The sequence below is a fragment of the Protopterus annectens genome, chromosome 9.part0 (assembly GCF_019279795.1).
Source record: "Protopterus annectens isolate FY-2018-M chromosome 9.part0, PAN1.0, whole genome shotgun sequence".
Taxonomy (NCBI): domain Eukaryota; kingdom Metazoa; phylum Chordata; order Ceratodontiformes; family Protopteridae; genus Protopterus; species Protopterus annectens.
In genome coordinates, this window is record NC_056743.1 from 1927387111 (window position 1) to 1927411640 (window position 24530).

General features: G+C 44.0%; 1 protein-coding gene across 2 annotated transcripts in view; it reads left to right on the plus strand.

Annotated features, from left to right (window-relative positions):
* Positions 1–24530, plus strand: part of NACC1 (nucleus accumbens associated 1) — a 652977-nt gene that overhangs the window by 406271 nt on the left and 222176 nt on the right. For both annotated transcript variants that reach the window (XM_044084734.1, XM_044084735.1), the window contains exon 5: positions 23372–23469. In XM_044084734.1, coding sequence (XP_043940669.1) covers positions 23372–23469 — 98 coding nt within the window. The remainder of the gene's footprint in view (positions 1–23371; positions 23470–24530) is intronic.

Below are 24530 nucleotides of genomic sequence, written 5' to 3' on the forward strand. Positions count from 1 at the left end.
GCCCGATACTCCGGTTTACTAGTATCCTCAACACTACTTGATCTTTCTAAAGCCTTCGACACTATCTCCCACAAACACCTTCTCTGCCATCTCTCTAACCTTCATCTCTCCCCTGAAACCCTCTCCTGGTTCTCCAGCTACCTATCTGACAGATCACAAGCTGTCAGATGGAATAATTCTACCTCCTCCTTCCTGCCCACACCCACCGGTGTTCCCCAGGGATCCATCCTTGGACCCATGCTCTTCAACATCTTCATAAATAACCTTCACACTGTCATCCCTGACACAACAGTTATCCAATACGCTGATGACTCCACCTTAGTTTGCTCCGCTGCCAACCTGCCAGAACTACTGTCAAAAATTCATATAGCTTTTTCCACTACCGAGAACTGGATGCACTGCAACCATCTCTTTCTCAACTCTAATAAATCTAAAATACTTCTCTTCCCACCCACCAGAGCCTACTCCTTCAACAAAAATGCTTTCAAAGTCCTTAGCCAAAGCAACACTGCCATAGAAGTGGTTCCTTCTGCTAAACTCCTTGGTATCACCATAGATGAATACCTTAAATTTGATATCCACGTACAACAAAACATCAAGAAAACCCACCAAAAACTTGGTATGCTCTACAGGAATAACCACTTTCTCTCCAACTCCTCCAGGCATACTTTAGCAACTACCTGTCTCCTTCCTTCCTTACTATATGGAGCCCCTCTTCTAACTAACCTGTCTTCTTCCATCACCTCTAAACTTGAAACTTGCTATAATAAAATCTCCAAATTCGCAACCAAATCCAAAACCTGTACTCACCACTGCCTCACCCTACAATCATTGAACTGGCTGGAACTCCCTAACTACCTTGACTACCTCCAACTTACCACTGCTCACAAATTAATATTCTTTCCAAATAAGTGCCCAGCACTAACAAACATCCTTCCCCCTTACATCCCAACCAGATATTTGAGATCTGAACATCAAAATTTAATCTCTATTCATAAACCCAAATGCCCTGTAGGCCAACTCCTTCTCTCTTTCATTGTAGGCAAAAAATGGAACTCTCTTCCTCCCTCACTTAGGATGATACCTGACCCCGAATCTTTCAAGACACAGCTTTTCTCATTTCTATCTTCCAAACGCAAATGCTCCTGCTTCCACCCTACATAAATACAAATAAATTTCCCCATAGAGCCTACTAAACTCCTGATGCAAACTTCACTACTTCCTCTCCTTTTCTATTTACCTTACACAAACCTAATCCATCACCTTCTGATCATTCAATTTCTCTCTCAACTCTTAGCATGTATATAACGCAACTATCCAGTAATCACTGTTGCCTATTTCTTGACAATTGATTCTTATTGCTCTGAATGTAAAAACCTGCAACCTTTGTCTCATTGCATGTACAATGACAATTTATTATTTTACTATACCTGTTCTCTATGAATTCATACATGTATTTTACCTTTTGTATTTGGCATTTTTTGTAACCTCTAATTGTGTTCTTATGGAGCTTTTCTCCCCGGGCCTCCACTGAAAATGGGCACATTCTGGCCCAGTGGACTTCCCCGGTAATCATACTGAAATAAATAAATAAATAAATATCCCCTGGCACTACCAGTAAGCTGCCAGGAATTACTATAGACAACAATCTTAACTTTGACTCCCATATTAATAACACAATAAAAACAGTTAACAGAACAATGGGCTCTCTATAGAGTCAAATCCTTCCTCACTCCAATAGCTAGATCTACTATTGCACATTCTCATCTAATCTCAACACTCCTTTATGCCTCACCAATCTATACCAATCTGTCAAAACATAATTGTCTCAAACTAGCTACCTCCTATAATAACATTGCAAGATTTGCCACTGGTAATCCCTATAGAACCCATCACTGTAAGAATCTGAAACAACTAGGATGGCTTGAACTACCTCATCAGCTTCAATATAGTCAACTTATCATTGCTCATAAGATCCTCTACCACCCAAATAATACCCCAATACTCTCAAATATCATCACCCCCTATAAAAATCTCAATAACTTACGATCAGCAAATAAATTGTTAATTAACATTAGTAAGTCAAACAACTTGGCAGGTGATTCTCTGTTCTCAAACTCTACTGGGAGAAACTGGAACCTTCTACCTACTGAATTACCTTCTCTTCCTTCTCTACCCCTCTTCAAACAACAACTGAAAATACTCCTTAGAACAAAATGGCTGTGCCCTTGTAACAGCCCTGACTAACTGATTAAGATTACTTTTTTTACTTTCCCTCTTTTGTCAATGTTGTACTTATTGTATATGTAATCAGAACAGTTTATCTGTAACCTCTATGATTTGACTCATAAATGTCATTTTCTATATGTTTGTAAATCATATTTAACTATTCTCTTCTCTATTTTGTATTTATTATTAACCAGGGTGTTTATATCTTGTAGATGATTACTAACCAGTGTGTTGTAATATGTATCCCAGTACTCTGTATGTTTTTCTATGTAAACTCTTGTTTTTCAGAGGGTGTTTTTTTAATAGGGTGTTAATATCTTGTATATGATTCAAACCAGTGTCTTGAAAATGTATCCCAGTATTTTGTATGTTTTTTCTATGTAAACTCTATTTTTATTCTACACAATTTTTTTTTTTTTTTTTTTTACTTTTTCATCTGTTTTGTCCTGGAGCTTTTCTCCTCGGGCCTCTACTGAAAATGGACATATGTCCAGTTAGACTAGCCCGGTCAACAAATGTAAAATAAATAAATAAATAAAAATAAATGATTCTGACAGTACTTTATACAAAGGTCGGTACAGTGATATATGCTTTTTATGGTTCTGATGATGATTCTGATAATATGATGTTAAGTTGTCTATCTCACCTTCATTCTTGCTGGTTGGGTTCCTCGGCTCCGACTGGGCCATCTTCAATAGCTCGAGACTACCCCATATCTCATGATGCCTGGCGCTAGCTACTCAGATCTCATTTGCCATTTCAGACTGCGAGGTTATCTTACTGACTCAGGCTCTTATATTTTTTGTACTTTTACTAAAAAGCAGTGGTTATGGCTCACCTGAGACATCAGGGATTCCAGGTGTTTCCATATCTAGACGACTGGCTCCACCCTGCTTCCACCAGGCATCACCTCCTGCAAGCCAGGGATTACACTATCAAAACTTGCTCCAGGATAGGTATCACAATAAATTTCGAAAAATCTGCATTGATGTCCTTCAAGAATGCAACTGCAGTCCTGACATATGGGTTGTCCTTCTCAGGCAGCCCTTCGGTCGGCCGGATTCCAAAGTCTGGGTCCGGCGTCGGCTGATGTCACCTCCTCCCCGACGTCAGAGCGGCTGGGGTATAAAAGCATCAGCCGACGCCATCATCTTCAGTCTTTCTTGCCGCACGGTGCCCGAAGCAGAAGCAGTTCGCAAGTGCCGGTCGGCCAGCTCCTGTGTTTTCAGATACCGAAATCATCAAAAAGCTAAGTACCCCGTTGGGGAACCTTTTCTTGCCTCAGCCGATCTCAGACAAAACTGAAGAAGTTAATAATTGTTTGTCTTGTGGTAAACAAATACCTCATAAGGACTTCCATTCTTACTGCCTTCCCTGCCTCGGCCCAGACCACGACGTCTCGGCCTGTGCTGCCTGTGCTCGCTTCAACAAGCGCACACTTAGGCGCCGGGCAGAATTTGCTGAAGACTTTTTTGGGGAAAATTACTCCTATATCATGCCGTCGGAACTTCCGACAGCACACGTTTCCAAAAAACGGAAGGACCGGGACCGACCTTCGCGGCCCACGACTTCCACCGACACTACGCCTAAGCCTACTGCGAGTGCATCGGTCTCTTCGGAGGCGGTAATTCAACCGCTCCAGGCCGACGACACCGCTTTACCGCACACTTCGGTCCCGGAGGTTTCCCCGGTGCCGGTTGTTGTTTTTCCTCCTGAAACTGAAGCCCAAGATTTGCCTGACACCATACCGGTGGACAAAGTTACTCCAGCACGTGGGGCAGCTAGGCCTCCTGTGTCTATGTCCATCAAGGCCTACACACGTGCTAAGGCTGTCAGCCAGGCTAAGTCTCACCCTCCTAAATCTTTTTCTCAGACTCCCACCTCGGATAAACAGATTATGACTTTAGCTGCAGATCTAATTTCTTTAATCAGGGGCTCTCAGGCTCATCCAGACAGAGGTTCTCAGCCGCCTTCAGACAAAAGGCTTAGGGTTGAGCAGACAGATAACCTTTCTTCAGATGAAGCCTCTGGTGAGTCAGGCCTTTCAGATTCCCAGGAAGAACCCTTCCCGGCCTACGAGGATTCTGATGCAGATGAATCCATTTCCTCTGCCTCTCCTCCTGAGGATATTTCTTTCGGGGAAATTCTACACTCCATGAGAGAGCATTTTCAGTGGCAGGGCCAGGATTTCTCGGACTCCAGGAAAAGGCTTCTGACCTTCCTTAAGTTACCCCAGCACAGGCCTTTAGCTATTCCCCCAGTGTTAGATGTATTGGATGATGTGTACTCAGACTCGAGTGCTTCTCCTGATTCTCTCCCTCCTGCTCCTGTCAAGCCAGACAGATATTACAGGGTTCCTGAAACTCATAAGCATCTCTTTAAGGCCCACTCTGTTGATCTAGAAACTATTTCTCAGGGGCCCAAAGGAGTGGCCACTTCCACGACCAAGAATCCTTTGCCCGCAGACAGGGAAGCTAGGTCCCTGGAGAGGTGGGGTAAGAAAGTTTATACCTCTACCACCCTTGCCATGAGGGCTCTTAACTGTCTTTTTCATATGTTTCAGTATCAGGATTTTCTGATGGATGATTTGCAGAAAAAGTTAGCCTATCCTGAGCCTTTAGATAGAAAGGCTTTGCAGGATTTGGTTCATAATACTCAGCAGGTTAGCAATCATTTTCTTCAGTGTGGTTATGATGCATTGGAAGCTTCATGTAGGGCAGCTATGACAGGGGCTGTTATACGTAGACATGCTTGGTTGAAAGAACAGTCATTGCCAGATCATGTTAAAGTAAAGCTTCTAGATGCACCTCTGGAAAAAGAAAAGCTATTTGGTGCTAATGCACAGGGTATGTTGAAGTCAATTGAGGAAAAGGATAAATCAGTACAAACAGTCAAAGATTTCCTCCAGGTTCAGCCACCAAGGTTCAGCAGGAACTGGCCTTCAAAGAATTGGTCCTTTCCAGACACTGACAAGTTTCAAAGGGGAAAAAGCAGGCGTGCTCGAGGTAGAGGGCAATACCGAGGCTCCTACAGGGGCCGCCAATGGCAACCAACTAATCAGAGAAGTGGCGCAGGGACTCCCACTGCTCCACAGGGACAATCACAATGACTTGCCTTTGACACCGCCGACCAAGGCTCAAAGAGAAGCTCCTTTAGGCGGAAAGTTATCCTTATTTTCAAAAAACTGGCACGTTTTTACAAAGGACGGATGGATTTTGAACATAATAGACAAAGGTTACAGGTTCCACTTCCATACCTTACCAACAAGACAAGGCATGCCAAACCTGCCACAGAATCAAAGGGCAGAGGCACTCATACAAGTTTCAAAGCTGCTACAAATCAAAGCAATAGAAAAGGTTCCTCCTCAGGAACAAGGCCAGGGATTCTACTCAAGACTGTTCCTTGTTCCAAGAAAAGAAAAGCAATGGAGACCTATACTGGACTTGTCCGCTCTAAACACTTTTCTCATTGTGCCAAAATTCAAAATGCTGATGTTACAGCAACTTCTTCCCATGCTGGGCAGGGGGTCTTGGCTGGTTACTCTAGACCTCAAGGAGGCATACCTGCATGTCCCAATCAGACACAGCTGCAGAAGATACCTCAGATTTCTTGCAGGATCAGAGCATTATCAATTTTCAGCATTGCCTTTTGGCTTATCTACTGCACCCAGAGTATTCACGAAATGCCTGGCATCAGTAATTGCACATTGCAGACTTCAGGGGATACAAATATACCCTTATCTGGACGATTGCCTTATACAAGTGGACAGCAAGCAAGACTTGATAAGAAACTTGGACTATGTCATTCACTTACTACAGGCTTTGGGATACACAGTCAATATTCAAAAATCAAGACTACTGCCATCCCAACAAATAATCTTTCTAGGAGCCAAACTGGACACAAACTCACAAATGGCTTTCCTCACAGAAGAAAAACAAGATCAATTACCAGATTACTTCAAAAGCCTAGCAAAGCACACCCAGATGACTGCAAGGAAAATCCTGCAGGCCCTGGGTTTCATGGCATCTTGCATTCTTCTGATTCCACTGGCAAGACTACACATGAGAAAACTACAATGGTACCTAAAAAGTTTATGGTCTCAACACACCCACAACTTAGAAGCAATTATTCCACTCATTCCATGTCTACAAAAGGAATTTTTGTGGTGGGCACAAGCAAGCCAGCTAAACAAAGGCATGTCCTTCAACAGACCTCAAGCAAGCCAAACCATCACAACAGACGCCTCAGATCATGGATGGGGGGTGCACATGGAAGGGAGATGCATTCAAGGGCAATGGGCTCCTCGGGAATTGCATCTGCACATCAATCAAAGAGAGATCCTGCAGTGATTCATGCAATCGAGGCCTTCGGAAAATTTCTTCAACAAGGTCATCTACTAATAAAGACAGACAACACCACTGTTATGTGGTAAATAAACAAGCAGGGAGGCAACCATTCTTACCCCCTTTGCAGACTAACAATGACTCTTTGAGAAAAGTCCCTGAAACTGAACATACAGTTGCAATCCCAGTTTGTTCCAGGCAAGGACAATATTCTGGCGGACAGTCTAAGCAGAAACATTATGGACCCCCACTAATGGATGTTGCATCCAGACATTTTTTCACAAATAACTCATGCATGGGGAAGGCCGAACATAGACCTCTTTGCCTCACACCACAATCATCATCTGAAAAAGTTCTGCTCAAGGACTCACCACCCTCAAGCCTGGAGAATAGATGCTCTCTCCTTCAGCTGGAATTCTCTAACAATCTATGCATTCCCGCCTCTACCATTAATGACCAAGGTATTACTGAAGATCAAAGCAGAACAACCGAAAGGCATTTTGTTAGCTCCAGACTGTCCAAGACAGCACTGGTACCCATAACTAAGGAGCATAACTCGCACCAAACCGTGGCCCCTGCCTCGATGGCCTATGCTTATAACTCAGCACAATTACAGGACTGTTCATCCAAACCCGCAAACATTGCAACTGATAGCTTGGAGGGTTACATGACTTCTACCCATATTTCTCTCTCCAAAAAAGTTCAAGAGATCCTACTGGAAGCACGCAGGCCTTCCACCAGAAAAACTTGTTTAGCCAAATGGAAGAGGTTCAACATCTGGAATGCCAGCAAGGGTCAGGATGCATCAGTAATGAAAATCCCACAGATTCCAGAATACTTGGCAGAAATGTTTCACAATGGCCTTTCATATTCTTCCATAAAAATACACGCTTCAGCAGTTTCAGCAAAATACAACTGTGATCCACCTGTGTTTTCACATCCTTTGCTAAGACAGTTTCTAAGGGGGATAAAGAATATCAAACCTCCAAGAAAAAACACCAGTGCCTGCATGGGACCTCAGTTTTGTCTTGGAAAAATTAACTCTTCCACCTTTTGAGCCAGCAGCATCTTCAGAATTGCAATTTCTCTCCTGGAAAACAGTTTTCCTGTTGGCAATTACTTCAGCAAGAAGAGTCTCTGAGATACAGGCCCTTATGGCAGTACCTCCATTTCTCATTTTTCATCAGGACAGAGTGTCTTTAAGAACCAATCCTTCTTTCATGCCAAAAGTGATATCCAGGGTTTCTCTAAATCAAGCAATTCACCTGCCTACTTTCTTTCCCAATCCTCAAAATAAAGGAGAAAAACTTCTGCACACTTTGGACATACACAGACAATTGCGCTATTACTTGGATAGAACAAAGGCCAACAGAAAGTCTGACCAACTATTTGTAGCTTACGCTCCTGGAGTACAAGAGAAGGCAATTTCCAAACAAACAATTTCAAAATGGATTGGAAACTGCATCAGATTCTGCTACTCTTTCCATGGAAAGGTGTGCCAGCCAATATCAGGCCACACTCCACCAGAGCTACAGCCACCTCCACAGCCTTTTTAAGAGAGGTGGCTACAAAGGACTTTCTAGAAGCTGCTACATGGAGCTCCGTGCATACATTTTCCAAGCATTACAACCTGCCTTTATATTACAGATCCCGAGCAGGCTTTGCTTCTGCAGTCCTGCAGGGCATCTTAGCTACACCATCATTATCTTAGATCCTACCACCCCCAGCTTGGCTATGGTATTCAACCCATATGTCAGGACTGCAGTTGCATTCTTGAAGGACATAGTACAGTTTTGTACCTACCATAAATGTAGATGTCCGATAGATATGCAACTGCAGTCAGGTTTTCCCTCCCTCCTACCCCTCTTTAATTATCTTTTTGGGTCCACTCCCCCCTTTTCATATTAGCTGGGGATAGTATTTATGGTGTATCTGTTTATTACTGTTGGGCATGTCTGGAATTTTATCCATTCTCTAAATTTAGCCTTCCTTGGAGGGCACCTGGCATCTGGGGCAAGAAACACTGAAGAAGATGGCGTCTGCTGATGCTTTTATACCCCAGCCGCTCTGACGTCGGGGAGGAGGCGACATCAGCCGACGCCGGACCCAGACTTTGGAATCCGGCCGACCGAAGGGCTGCCTGAGGCAGGACAAACCCATATGTCAGGACTGCAGTTGCATATCTATCGGACATCTACATTTATGGTAGGTACAAAACTGTACTTTGCCCTGTCAGCATATCACTTATATAGGCCCAAATCTAAATACCAGAAACATGTTTGCGAACCTTCCACCGGACAGGGTATCACTAATTCACCAATAAGTACAGGTTTTATTAACATGCAAAACTATTCAAGTCACGTTCGTCCTTCGAACACTGGGTTCCATGGCATCAGCAATTCTTCTTGTCCCCCTGGCTAACTTTCACATGAGAATCCTCCAGTGGCTTCTATTCATACAGTGGTCCTTCCAACAGCTTCCCATGTCTCACAAAATTATGATCACAGAAGCATGCAAGAAGCACCTCGCTTGGTGGATGGTCTCCCCATCAGTGTCCCAGAGCAGACCATTTGTGCCATCCCCTCCAGTTGCCATAGTGACTACGGACGCCTCCCTGATAGGGTGGGGGGGGGGGGCATTATCAGGGCAGGACAGTCCAAGGCACCTGGCAGCCTCACGAGTACCATTTGCATGTAAATGTTACATTTTGTAAAAAAAAAAATTTTGTATAGTGTATCTATTTACTTAGTTGTTTTATTCCCCAAGCTTGATTCCCTAGATAGGTTTTATCCCTTTTGTTTTTCTTGAAAACTCGTTTTACTTAGAGAGTTTTCCCCACCCCTCCCCCCTCCCTTCCTGTAGTGGTAGCCATTTAAGTTAGAGGCTAACCCTTTTTCATTTTATTCTAGTTGTAAAAAATGTATGTATATATATATATATATATATATATATATATAGATCGAAGTAGTGTCAGCAATAGCAGACTTAGTTTTGTGTTAGCTGAATAGTTTAGCTAGTTATAACTGCTAATTTGTATTTTTTTGGGGCTTGTGTGCGTGCGTTTTTCTCCTTGGTGTGTGTGTGGTAACATGTCCAAGGATACTAAGGTGTCCGGATTCAAGAAGTCTGACTCATGCTGTCAGAAGATATCTCTGACAGATGGTCACACTTCTTGTGTCTACTGTCTGGGCGCGTGTACCTGCAGGACTCTTGTTCGGTCTGTCTTGCTTTCAGCCCAAGGGTCCTGCAGGAGTACAAAAATACGTTAATCCTTCGGGGTTTGCTTAAGCCACAGGATTCACCGGCTAAGGCTCAGCCTGCGAAATCCTCCAAGCCACCCAAGTCTTCGGCTCCAAGTTTTCAGCTGTCGTTGGGTGAAGCAGCACTATCTGCCTCTGCTCCGGCTGGAGCCGATGTGCCTCCCTCACAGCTGGCTCCAACACAAACTTTGGAGCCATCCGTGAGTCGAAAAAGATCTAGGTCTCCTTCCTTGGAGTCGATACGCTCGGCTCCACGTACACCTCTGCTCCAATTGGAGCGCAGTCATAAGTCATCTCATTCCTCTCAGTCCTCCAGACTTTCAGATCGTGATTTGGAGAGAGTGGGTCAGCAGGTTGCTGAAATCGCAGGCCCTAGCAAAAATGCTGTCCAGCCCCCCCTCATCAGGTGTCTGCTCCGTCCACTTCTGAAAATATTCCTCCTCCGACTCCTCCCTTGAGTTCGGAGCCGGAGTTTGTTAGAGTTCGAGTCGTGGAACCATCGGCTCCGATACCTTCTCCTTCGGTTCCGTCGTCCGCTCCGATTCCATCCTTGGTTCTGTCCTTGAAGGGGTCTGGCACCGAGACTACCTCATCTGCTCCGAGGGGGCGAGTGGCATTGGACCCTTGTCCGACCTCGCTCTCCCTCTCGGAGCTTCGGCGCAGGTGAGCTCAGCTCCTACATCGGCTTCGGAGCCGTCCCCCTCGGTGCGGAGAGAGATTCCGATTTCTTCGGAACCGGAGTCTTCTTTGCATCCGGGCAGAGATGCCTTTGAGGTCATGAGGAGTGTACTGGCCCCTGGGCCAGTCCCACGATCAACCCCATCGCCTCCTCCCCCTATGGTGCCTGTGTCTACCTCTGACCCTCCTCCGGACCCCAAGCTTGGGGAACCAACGCTCCAGGGCACCCCTTTGGGTGTTTCTTCTTCTTCTGAGGCCTCCCCTGATCACTCATAGGAGCCACTTTGTAAGAGGAAGTGCAAGAGGAAGCACGTTGACTCCCCTGAGTCTGTCACATCAGATACCGACTTAGAGGATTTGGAAGGGTCCCCGAGATCCCCCTCTGAAGATGTCTCCTTTTCAGACATCCTTGAAATCCTTAAGCAGAGGGGGAACTGGAATACCCTAGCCCCTTCCAAGGATGAGTCGGTATTTCTGGACGCGTTTGGTTCCCGACCCTCCACCTCCTGGTTGTCTCCGCCTTTCGACCCACTTTTGTCTGTGGTGGCTCGGAAGGCGTGGTCAGCTCCAGATACAGTGGAACCAACCCCCAGGAGACCTGCTAAATATATAGCTGCACCTCAAGACAAACAGTTTCTATCTAAGGGCGTACCTGTTGATGCCATGGTGGTAGCAGCAGCTACAAAGAAGGAGTTGGCAGAAACTTCGTCATCTGTCCATCCTCCTAACAAGGAGTCTAGGACTATGGACAGATATGGGAAGCGATTGTTTGCTTCAGCGACCTTCTCGATGAAGTCTCTGAATTATTTGTGCCATTTCACCCGCCTTCAGAGGGATCTCCTTAAAGAGCTTAGAGATACCCTCCAAGATCCATCAGCTGTGGGGGCTCAAGTTAAGGTGGCCTCCCAGCTGGCGGCTCTGAATTCAGTTAACTCCTCCATGAGGCTCATTTCTTATGTAGCCGATGGTGTGAGTAGAGCTGTAGGCACAGGCGTCGCCCTTAGGAGGCATGCATGGATGCGGCTATGTAATTTTGCGGAACCCTTCAGAACGTCTTTCACCAATACCCCCTTTGATGGTTCTGCTCTCTTTTTGGACCACAGGTGAAGGACACACTAACCAGGTGTGAACAGGAAGGTAAGACTCTCTCTGCCGTGGGAGTCCGTTTTTCCACTCCTTCCAGACCATACCTCAAGGGTCAGAAGAGTGGAAAAATGTGGTTCCGTAAATCCCAGGGAGCCTTGCCTGACACAAGTGGTGAGTTCCCCTCCAGGGACAGAGGAGGGAACAATAACAATCGCCGCCGTTGGGGCATGGGGGGTCCGCAGAACCAGGGCAGCAGAGAATCCTTCTCTGAGAAGCCCTTTCAGCATCCCTGAAGGGTTGCCCGGCTGCCCGCCTCTGGAGGCAGTCGGGGGAAGACTTTCGCTGTACCCCAAAGCCTGGAAGGATCTAACTCAAGACAAATGGATACAGTCGATCATATCCGGAGGTTACAGAATTCCCTTTACTCAACCCCCTTTATCATCAAACAAGTCCCTTCCAGATGTTCCACCCAATCTAAGGGACCAAGCAGCCAAAGAAATTTCAAAGCTGCTACACAAAAGGGTCATCCAGGAAGTCCCAGCAGACCAGATAGGATCCGAAACTTACTCAAGGTTCTTTTTGGTACTAAAAAAGACAGGGGACTGGAGACCCATTTTGGATCTTAGCAGACTAAACAGGTCTGTACAAAGAACAAAGTTTCGGATGGTCACACTACAGTCCATTTTACCCTTCCTGGGTCAGGACAATTGGATGTGCTCTATAGATCTTCAGGATGAGTACTACCACATCAAAATGCACAGGTTGCGAAGATTCCTTCGCTTCCGGCTGGGAGCCAGTCATTATCAGTTCAGAGCTCTGCCCTTTGGTCTCACCACAGTCCCCAGGGTGTTCACCAAATGCATGGCAGTGGTTATGGCTCACCTGAGACGTCAGGGATTCCAGGTGTTTCCATATCTAGACGACTGGCTCCACCCTGCTTCCACCAGGCATCACCTCCTGCAAGCCAAGGATTACACTATCAAAACTTGCTCCAGGCAAGGTATCACAATAAATTTCGAAAAATCTGCATTGTTGCCCTGTCAGCATATCACTTATATAGGCGCAAATCTAAATACCAGAAACATGTTTGCGAACCTTCCACCGGACAGGGTATCACTAATTCGCCAATAAGTACAGGTTTTATTAACATGCAAAATGATTCAAGTCACGTTCGTCCTTCGAACACTGGATTCCATGGCATCAGCAATTCTTCTTGTCCCCCTGGCTAACTTTCACATGAGAATCCTCCAGTGGCTTCTATTCACACAGTGGTCCTTCCAACAGCTTCCCATGTCTCACAAAATTATGATCACAGAAGCATGCAAGAAGCACCTCGCTTGGTGGATGGTCTCCCCATCAGTGTCCCAGAGCAGACCATTTGTGCCATCCCCTCCAGTTGCCACAGTGACTACGGACGCCTCCCTGATAGGGGGGGGGCATTATCAGGGCAGGACAGTCCAAGGCACCTGGCAGCCTCACGAGTACCATTTGCATATAAATGTCTTGGAGATGAGAGCCGTGCTTTTTGCATTGCAGGCCCTTCAGGACTCTCTCCCTCCCGGGACCATTGCAATTCAAACGGACAATATGTCAGTGGTGTGGTACATCAACAAGCAGGGCGGAATCAGATCCTATCCTTTATGTTGAGAAGCACTCAGACTTTGGCAGTGGGCGATCTCTTCCCAACGTTTTCTGATCGCAACGCATATCCCTGGGAGTTCCAACATCATTGCAGACAGGCTCAGCAGAGCAATTCTCATGCCTCATGAGTGATCTCTGAATCAGGTAATTGTATAACAAATCTTTCGCAAATGGGGTCAGCCTTGCTGCGACCTGTTCGCCACAGCTTTCAATAGCAAGTGCAGCAATTTCTTCACCCTTCTTCCACTTCCAGGCCACTCCCCCAGATACACTCTAGTCCACGATTGGCCTCAGGGACTTCTTTACGCCTTTCCTCTGTTTCCCCTAATACCCAAACTCATACAGAGAGCAACTGCGTTGGGTTGCAAAATGATCCTCATTGCCCCTTACTGGTCTCGACAGATATGGTTCCCATTCCTGCATCATTATCTTCTCAAGCCTTGGATTCTGGATCCTATTCCAGATTTACTGATTCATCAGTCGGGCAGACTGCATCGATCCCTTCAAACACTCCAGCTCACAGCTTGGTTGCTCCACTTCCAACCTTAGCCAGGCTTCCTAATATTTCCTCCTCTGTGCGGGAAATTATTATCTCATCGCACAAATCCACAAGTAGGAAAACTTAAGCTAGCAAGTGGAAACGTTTTTCTTGCTGGGCAGAGGCTAAGAATATAGATCCCTTTTCAGCCCCTGTCCAAGGGATTGTGGAATTTTTAGCGGAACTCTTTCATTCTGGTTCTGCTTCTGCTACAATCAGGGTTCAGTTAGCTGCCATTTCGAATTTTCATATTGGTTTGTCTTCTGATAACATCATGTCTCACAAGCTGTGTAAAGCCTTCCTCAAAGGAACCACTCTGCTCAGGCCCCCAGTGAGGGATCCCCCGCCTCCGTGGGATCTAAACTTGGTGCTAGCTTCCTTAATCTTGCCACCTTTTGAACCTGCAGCATCTTGTCCCATTAAGTTTTTATCCTGGTACAGTGAGGTATGCTTTTTATGGTTCTGATCATGATTCTGATAATATGTTATATGAAGGTCGGTACAGTGATGCATGCTTTTTATGGTTCTGATCATGATTCTAACAGTACTTTATACAAAGGTCGGTACAGTGATGTATGCTTTTTATGGTTCTGATCATGATTCTGACAGTACTTTATACAAAGGTCGGTACAGTGATGTATGTTTTTATGGTTCTGATCATGATTCTAACAGTAATTTATGCAAAGGTCGGTACAGTGATGTTTGCTTTTTATGGTTCTGATTATGATTCTGGTATGTTATATGAAGGTCGGTACAGTGATGTATGCTTTTTATGGTTCTGATGATATGTTATATGAAGGTTGGTACAGTGATGTATGCTTTTTATGGTTCTGGTCATGATTCTGATAATATTGTATATGAGGGCCGACACAGTGATGTATGCTTTTTATGGTTCTGGTCATGATTCTGACAGTACTTTATATGAAAGTCGGTACAATGATGTATGCTTTTTATGGTTCTGGTCATGATTCTGACAGTACTTTATACGAAAGTCGGTACAGTGATGTATGCTTTTTATGGTTCTGGTCATGATTCTGATATGTTATATGAAGGTCGGTACAGTGATGTATGCTTTTTATGGTTCTGGTCATGATTCTGATATGTTATATGAAGGTCGGTACAGTGATGTATGCTTTTTATGGTTCTGGTCATGATTCTGACAGTACTTTATACAGAGGTCATTACAGTGATGTATACATTTGTATGGTTCTGATCATGATTCTGATATGTTATGAAGGCCGGTCCAGTGATGTGTTCTTTTTATGGTTCTGATCTTGACTCTGATAATATTTTATATGAAGGTCAGTATGGTGATGTATGCTTTTTATGGTTCTGATCATGATTCTGATATTTTATACGATAGTTGGTACAGTGATGTATGCTTTTTATGATTCTGATATGTTATATGAAGGTCGGTACAGTGATGTATGCTTTTTATGGTTCTGGTCATGATTCTGACAGTACTTTATACAAAGGTCGGTACAGTGATGTATGCTTTTTATGGTTCTGATCATGATTTTGATATGTTATATGTAGGCTGGTACAGTGATGTATGCTTTTTATGGTTCTGATAATGTTTTATATGAATTGCTTTTTATGGTTCTGATTATGATTCTGATAATATTTTATATGAAGGTCAGTACATTGATGTATGCTTTTTATGGTTCTGATCATGATTCTGACTTTATACAAAGGTCGGTACAGTGATGTATGCTTTTTATGGTTCTGACCATGATTCTGACAGTAATTTATACAAAGGTCGGTACAGTGATGTATGCTTTTTATGGTTCTGATCATGATTCTGATATTTTATATGAAGGTCAGTACATTGATGTATGCTTTTTATGGTTCTGATCATGATTCTGACTTTATACAAAGGTCGGTACAGTGATGTATGCTTTTTATGGTTCTGATCATGATTCTGACAGTAATTTATACAAAGGTCGGTACAGTGATGTATGCTTTTTATGGTTCTGACCATGATTCTGACAGTAATTTATACAAAGGTCGGTACAGTGATGTATGCTTTTTATGGTTCTGATCATGATTCTGATAATATATTATATGAAGGTCGGTACAGTGATGCATGCTTTTTATGGTTCTGATCATGATTCTGATAATATATTATATGAAGGTCGGTACAGTGATGCATGCTTTTTATGGTTCTGATCATGACTCTGATATTTTATATGAAGGTCAGTACATTGATGTATGCTTTTTATGGTTCTGATCATGATTCTGACTTTATACAAAGGTCGGTACAGTGATGTATGCTTTTTATGGTTCTGACCATGATTCTGACAGTAATTTATACAAAGGTCGGTACAGTGATGTATGCTTTTTATGGTTCTGATCATGATTCTGATAATATATTATATGAAGGTCGGTACAGTGATGCATGCTTTTTATGGTTCTGATCATGATTCTGATAATATATTATATGAAGGTCAGTACAGTGATGTATGCTTTTTATGGTTCTGATCATGATTCTGACAGTACTTTATACAAAGGTCGGTACAGTGATGCATGCTTTTTATGGTTCTGACCATGATTCTGACAGTAATTTATACAAAGGTCGGTACAGTGATGTATGCTTTTTATGGTTCTGATCATGATTCTGACAGTACTTTATACAAAGGTTGGTACAGTGATGTATGCTTTTTATGGTTCTGATCATGATTCTGACAGTACTTTATACAAAGGTTGGTACAGTGATGTATGCTTTTTATGGTTCTGATCATGATTCTGATATTTTATACAATAGTTGGTACAGTGATGCATGCTTTTTATGATGTCCTTCAAGGATGCATCTGCAGTCATAACAAATGGGTTGTCCTGTCGTCAGGCAGCCCTTCGGTCGGCCGGATTCCAAAGTCTGGGTCTGGCCTCGGCTGGTGTCGCACTTCACCCGACGTCATCTCTCCTGGTCTTCGGGTATAAAGGCATCAGCCGACGCCATTTTCCTCAGTGTTTCTTGCCACGTGGCGCCCGAAGCAGAAGCTGTTCGCAAGTGCCGGTCGGTCAGATCCAGAGATTACTACTACCGAATACTACTTCGAAGACTTCTAAAAAGCTAAGTACCCCGTTGGGGACTCTTTCTTGCCTCAGCCGATGTCAGAAAAAGTAAATAATTGTTTAACTTGTGGGAAACAAACACCTCATAAGGATTTCCACTCGTACTGCCTACCTTGTTTAGGCCCAGACCACGACGTAGCAGCCTGTTTAGCCTGTGCTTCCTTCAACCGTGAACGCTTAGGCGCCGGTCGGAGTTTGCTGAACAGTTTTTCGGCTCAGATTTTGCGTACATTATGCCGCCGGATCCTCCGACGTCTCAAATTGTTAAAAAACGCAAAGAAAAAGACCGACACCCGCGGTCCGCGGTTTCGGCCGAAACCACGGTTAAGCAAACCGCGAGTGTCTCGGTTTCGGCCGAAACCGAGCAAACGGGTCAATCTTCAGCCGAATCCATGACTACTACCGAGGCTCCTGCTACCCTAGTTGAATCGGCCTCTGAAGTTTTGCCTACTAATGTTGTTCCTATTGAATTATCAGACACCATCCCTTTGGATGTCTCTACCCCAGCACGTGGTGCTGCTAGGCCTCCTGCAGCCATGTCTATTAAGGCCTTTGCCAGGGCTAAAGCAGCCAAAACTGCTAAATCAGTGCCTGTTAAGCCCCCCTCACACAGGCCCAGTTCCAGTTCACAAATGCTTACTTTGGCAGAGGATCTCATCTCCTTAATTAGGGGATCCCAATCTCACCCAGACAGGGCCTCTCAGCCTCCAGAGAAGAGACCTAGAGCAGAGCCCCCAGTGCCAGTGTCCTCTGATGATTCTTCGGATGACTCAGACATTACAGACCATCCAGAGGCTCCTTTTTCTACTTATGAAGATTCCGATGCTGAAGAATCTATTCCATCTGCCTCTCCACCAGAGGAATTTTCCTTCGGGGAAACCTTACATGCCATGAGAGAGCAATTCCAATGGCAGGGACAAGATTTCTCAGATTCAAGAAAAAGGCTTAGGACCTTTCTACACTTACCACAACATAGGCCCTTAGCTATACCTCCAGTTCTGCCTGTTGTGGATGATGCATTTAATGATGTTTGCACTGCTCCTGATACTTTACCTCCAGCCCCTGCCAAACCAGATAGGTTCTACAGGGTACCAGACACTCATCACCACCTATACAAAGCCCCACTTGCAGATCCTGAGACCATCTCCCAGGGGCCTAAGGCAGTAGCTTCGACCTCAGCAAAAAACCCTCTCCCTTCTGAAAGGGAATCCAGGTCCTTAGAGAGATGGGGGAAAAAAGTTTACACCTCTGCTACTCTCTCAGCTAGAGCTTTGAACTGTCAGTTTCATATGATCCAATACCAAGAGTTTATGCTTGATCAGTTAACTAAGAAATTGTCCTCTGATGACTCCTTAGATAAGAAATATGTTTTAGAAATGGTGAATAACATTCAGCAGGTTAGTAACCATTCTTTAAAATGTGGCTATGATGCACTGGAGGCTTCATTTAGATCAGCCATGACTGGCACTGTTATAAGAAGGCATGCATGGTTGAAAGAACAGGTCTTGCCGGATCATGTTAAAGCAAAGCTGTTAGATGCTCCTATGGATAAGGCCAGTCTATTTGGTGCTCCTGCCCAGCAAGTCATGAAGAAAATGGAAGAGAAGGCAAAATCTGTACAAACAGTTAAGGATTTCTTACAGGTTCAGCCCCCAAGGTTTAGCAGGAACTGGCCTTCCAAAAATTGGTCCTTTCCAGACTCCTCAAAATCTCAAAGAGGCAGGAATAGACGTGCCAGAGGCAGAAATCAATCCAGAGGAGGTGCCTACAGAGGACGCCAGTGGCAAGGCAATAACCAGCGAGGCACAGACACAACCACTGCCACTGCACCAGGACAATCACAGTGACTTGGCTCTGACGCCGCCTACCAGGGAACAAATAACAGCACCTTTAGGCGGAAAGTTAGCTTTATTTTCAAAAAATTGGCACTATATCACAAAAGACAAGTGGATTTTGCAAACCATAGACCAAGGCTACAGGTTTCACTTCCACACCTTACCAGTGAAAAGAGGAATGCCAAACCTACCTCCAAATCAAAAAGGAGAAGCTCTAAAACAGATAGCTCAATTAACAAAGATGAGAGCTGTGGAAAGAGTACCACTAACAGAACAGGGCAAAGGATTCTACTCCAGACTCTTCCTAGTACCAAGAAAAGAGAAAAGTTGGAGACCTATTCTCGACCTGTCCGTCTTAAACACATTCATCATTGTCCCAAAATTCAAAATGCTGACCCTACAGCAACTTCTTCCCATGCTGGGCAAGGAGTTTTGGCTGGTAACTCTAGATCTCAAGGAGGCATACCTGCACGTCCCCATACGACCAAATTGCAGAAGATACCTCAGATTTCTTGCAGGATCAGAGCATTATCAATTCTCAGCATTGCCCTTTGGCTTATCTACTGCGCCCAGAGTATTCACAAAATGCCTGGCATCAGTAATCACTCATTGCAGGCTACAGGGAATCCAAATTTATCCATACCTGGACGACTGCCTGATACAAGCGGACAACAAAAGCAAACTGACAAAAGACTTACAAAGAGTCATTTGCTTACTACAAGCCCTGGGATACACAGTCAATTTAAAAAAGTCAAGACTGATACCATCCCAAACAAGAACATTCTTGGGTGCGGAATTGGACACAGTAAAACAGATGGCATTCGTAACTGCAGAAATACAAGAACAACTCCCTCTTTACTTCTTGGCATTAACAAAGCAGAACAAACTAACAGCAAGAAAAGTACTGCAGGCCTTGGGCTTCATGGCATCATGCATAATTCTGGTCCCCCATGCCAGACTGCATATGAGAAAGCTACAGTGGTACCTAAAGAATTTATGGTCTCAACACAGGCACAGCTTAGAAACCGAAATCCCACTAATCCCATGCCTGAAGCAAGAGTTCCTATGGTGGGCTCAAGCATGCCAGTCAAACCCAGGCTTGCCTTTCCACAAATTCCAAGCAAGCCAAACCATCACAACGGACGCCTCAGATCTAGGCTGGGGGGCACACATGCTGGACAAATGCATACAAGGATTATGGACTCCAGACCAGCTGCACCTGCACATAAATCAAAAAGAAATGCTGGCAGTAAAACTAGCAATCCAGAATTTCAGACCATTCCTCAAAGAAGGCCATTTAATGATAAGGACAGACAACACCACAGTCATGTGGTACATCAATAAACAGGGAGGCACTCATTCTTACCCCCTATGCAGAATGACTCTGGACCTTTGGAATATGGCTCTGAGCTACAACATCCAGTTACAGGCAATATTTGTACCGGGAAAAGAAAACATCCTAGCAGACATGTTAAGCAGAACTACCTCGGATGCTCACGAATGGATGCTACACCCGGACATCTTCAAGGCCATCACAAAGAAATGGGGAATGCCACAAATAGACCTATTCGCATCCCCACTCAATCACCAGCTCAAGAAATTCTGCACAAGGACATACCACCCACTAGCATGGAAGGTGGACTCTCTATCCTTCAGTTGGAAAGGCCTGACAGCATATGCATTTCCACCTCTCCCTTTGATGAACAAGGTACTACTGAAAATCAAAGAGGAACGTCCAAGGATAATTCTGATAGATCCAAATTGGCCAAGACAACACTGGTATCCATTGCTGAGGAGCATGTCTCGGGGGAGGACGTGGACACTACCCCTGATGCCTTTGATGTTAACTCAGAACAACTACAACATCATGCATCCAAACCTAAAAACTCTGCAACTGACTGCCTGGAACATCACATAACAGCAACTAACCCAGACTTATCCCAAAGGGTAAAAGACATTATCCTTGAAGCCCGCAGACCTTCAACAAGAAGGAACTATGCAGGAAAATGGAAAAGGTTTGTCATTTGGAGTACTGAAAGAGGAAAAGATGTGTCAAAGATAGACATTGCTAACATCCTGGAGTACGTGGCAGAGCTTTTACATACAGGCCTGTCCTATTCCTCCATCAAGATACATGCATCAGCTATTTCTGCAGAATACAGCTTCGATCCCCCTGTCTTCTCACATCCTCTACTCAGGCAGTTCCTCAGAGGAATCAAGAATGTAAAACCTCCTAGGAAACCACCATTACCAGCATGGGACTTGAACTTTGTGCTAGAAAAATTGACACTCCCTCCATTTGAACCAGCAGCAACAGCAGATCTTCAACACCTATCATGGAAAACTGCTTTCCTACTAGCAATTACTTCAGCAAGAAGGGTTTCGGAACTACAGGCCTTAATGGCAGTACAACCCTTCCTAATCTTCCATCAAGATAGAGTGTCCATGAGAACTAATCCTACATTTATGCCTAAGGTGGTATCCAGAGTGTCTCTAAACCAGGCAATCCACCTACCTACCTTCTTTCCCAATCCACAGAACAGGGGGGAAAGACTGCTGCATACTTTGGATGTACATAGACAGTTACACTACTACCTGGACAGAACCAAAGGGAACAGAAAAACTGACCAGCTTTTAGTAGCCTATGCACCAGGAAGGGAAGGAAAAGCAATTTCCAAACAGACAATCTCTAAATGGATAGGAAATTGCATAAGATTCTGTTACTCCTACCATGGAAAGCAAATTCCACAGAACATAAGACCTCACTCTACAAGGGCTACAGCCACTACCACAGCTTTCTTACGAGGAGTGGCTACCAAGGACATTATTGAGGCGGCTACTTGGACCTCCGTGCATACATTTGCCAAGCATTACAACTTACCTCTATATTCCAGATAGGGTTTGCCACTGGTGTTTTGCAAGGGATCCTAACTACACCATAATTCTTCTTCCTCCTCCCCTAGTTTGGCTATGGTATTCTACCCATTTGTTATGACTGCAGATGCATCCTTGAAGGACATAGTACAGTTTTGTACCTACCATAAATGTAGATGTCCGAACAGGATAGCATCTGCAGTCAGGATTACCCACCCTCCTTCCCCTCTGTGGTACTCCTAGGGTATTACCCTCCTAATAGCTAGCTAGGGGGGATCTCTTATGGTGTATTTGTTTGTATTTATGTACATACATGCTTATTTTTTGTATTTGCCTACTATTTTTATTTGGAAACATTGGCATTTATCCAAAATTTAGTTTTCCAAGAGGGCAACTGGCATCTGGGGCAAGAAACACTGAGGAAAATGGCGTTGGCTGATGCCTTTATACCCGAAGACCAGGAGAGATGACGTTGGGTGAAGTGCGACACCAGCCGAGGCCAGACCCAGACTTTGGAATCCGGCCAACCGAAGGGCTGCCTGACGACAGGACAACCCATTTGTTATGACTGCAGATGCTATCCTGTTCGGACATCTACATTTATGGTAGGTACAAAACTGTACTTTTCTGATAATATGTTATATGAAGGCCAGTACAGTGATACATGCTTTTTATGATTCTGATATGTTATATGAAGACCGGTACAGTGATGCATGCTTTTTATGGTTCTGTTCATAATTGACAGTACTTTGTACAAAGGTCAGTACAGTGATGTATGCTTTTTATGGTTCTGATCATGATTCTGACGGTACTTTATACGAAGATCGGTGCAGTGATGTAAGCTTTTTATGGTTCTGATCATGATTCTGATAATTTTATTTTTATTTTACATTTGTTGACCGAGATAGTCCGACTGGATTCATGTCCATTTTCAGCAGAGGCCTGGTGAGAAAAGCTCCAAGGTAAACAGATACAATAAAAACAAGGAAGCCATCATTACAGAAATGGTATTTACAAAGAATACATAGGCAAACATGAATAGACAAGTCCAGTGGTTAAAGTTGCTCCTGGTTACAGTCAGGGGAAAATTAACAGTAGCTAGATTAATAGGTTATGAATCTTCTATATTTTATATGAAGTCCGGTAGAGTGGTGATTGCTTTTTATGGTTCTGATCATGATTCTGATATTTTATATGAATGCTGGTGTATGCTGTTTATGGTTCTAAAGAGACAGTGCCACATGTGTTGTACAATGTTTCTGACAGTACTTCATGTAAAGATTGTTACCGTATTGTATGCCTTTCATGATTCTGATGATTCATTGTTGCTGGTGCAGTGTCACCCTTTTTGCACATTGATTGTAATGATGCATTGTATGCAGGCTTGTGTAATGCGTTGCATGGCACTTTATCCAGTTAAACGCTGTAGACCTAAGGGCTTAATTTAGGGGAGAATCCAGGAACACACTCTGGTTAAGTGAGTTGCTCAGGCTCACACACTAGGTAATTAGAGGATATGGGATTCAAACCCGGGACTGCGGGTTAAAGCTCATTACCAGCTCATTGCATTAATTCTCTGTACTGAACTGTCAGATTCAGCTCGTGTTGAGTGACAACTGTCCATGTGATAATGCACACAGTGACTTTTGACTGAGAACTAGAAATCAGATCTCACACACGTTATCCTCTTTTGGTGGGCTATGAGAGCCCACAGTTCTGAAGGGTTCACTTATAGTTTTACATATTGAAAATAAATAGAACTGAACATGAGGCTGAATGATGAGATTGATGTTTTCCTATTTGTCTTTCTAGGAATACACTAGCAAATAGCTGTGGCACAGGTATCCGTTCGTCCACAAATGACCCAAGCAGGAAACCGCTAGACAGCAGGGTTCTTCATGCTGTGAAATGTAAGTGGCAGTGTGAGAAGTGTAGCTGTTTGCATCCCAGTAATAGCTGTTTTTTGCATAATCATATACAGTGTTGTGAAGCAGCCCATACCGTTCATTGACACTGCAGATGTGACATATTTAGGGTAATGCTTAGTGTTGTGCTTGAATATTTACATCTTAAGATGTAGCTAACATCTGTAGCACTTCGGTCCTCTTAGAGAAACCTTTTGTTCTCAGTCTTTCTTTTTTGATTAATCCTTCTTACTGATCTTGAAATATCATAATACAAAAACTTATGTACAATTGATTGTGTAAAATCGACACCTTCTACCAATCACACCATTTCAGTTCTTCCATTAAACACAATAGATAAAGCAAAAAACATTTTCATCTATTCACTGTTTCCCCTACTGGCAATTGCTTCAGATAGTTTAAAAGTTCATCATATTGATCACTGCTGCAGTAGCCTTAGCTGTATGAGTTATATTCCAAGGATATAAGGGCTAGAAAATTTCCAAAGCTTCAGGGCACCTTCCAGACTTCCAAACCATTATTCTGCTCAAGCTGACCTGGCTAAAAGTACAGGTTTGGATGCCATGCCCTTCAGAGCTTTCCTAGCGTTGAAGAGAGTGCTCCCCTGGAGGCTTTCAAGGATCAACGGTCACCTTGTGCTGTTCTTTTGCTGGGTTGGGGAAAAGCCTTCCATATTATAAAAAAAAAATAGGAGCGTATATTTTAACAGACTGTTGTGAAACTGAACTTTTTTACTTTTAAACAGGAGTGCACTTTTTTCCTGTCAATTTAAAGGTTGATCTGAATTAGTTAACTTCATTTGACCTGTGGGTTACGGATCCGAGCCGGCAGCATACCAAGCAAAAAAATCCGAGCTCCAAGCTCCTCCCCCCCTACCCATACTACACTCCAACCTCCTTCCAATCCTCAGATCTCATTTGCCCCGGCTTCAACAGTACGGGATTCTTGTGCTCCAGGCATGTGTCAGGGTTTTTTCTCTAAAACTTCGTCTGTGTGTGCCCTTTTTGATAATTTTGAGGTAAGTTATTAGTTGTCCACTATATTTA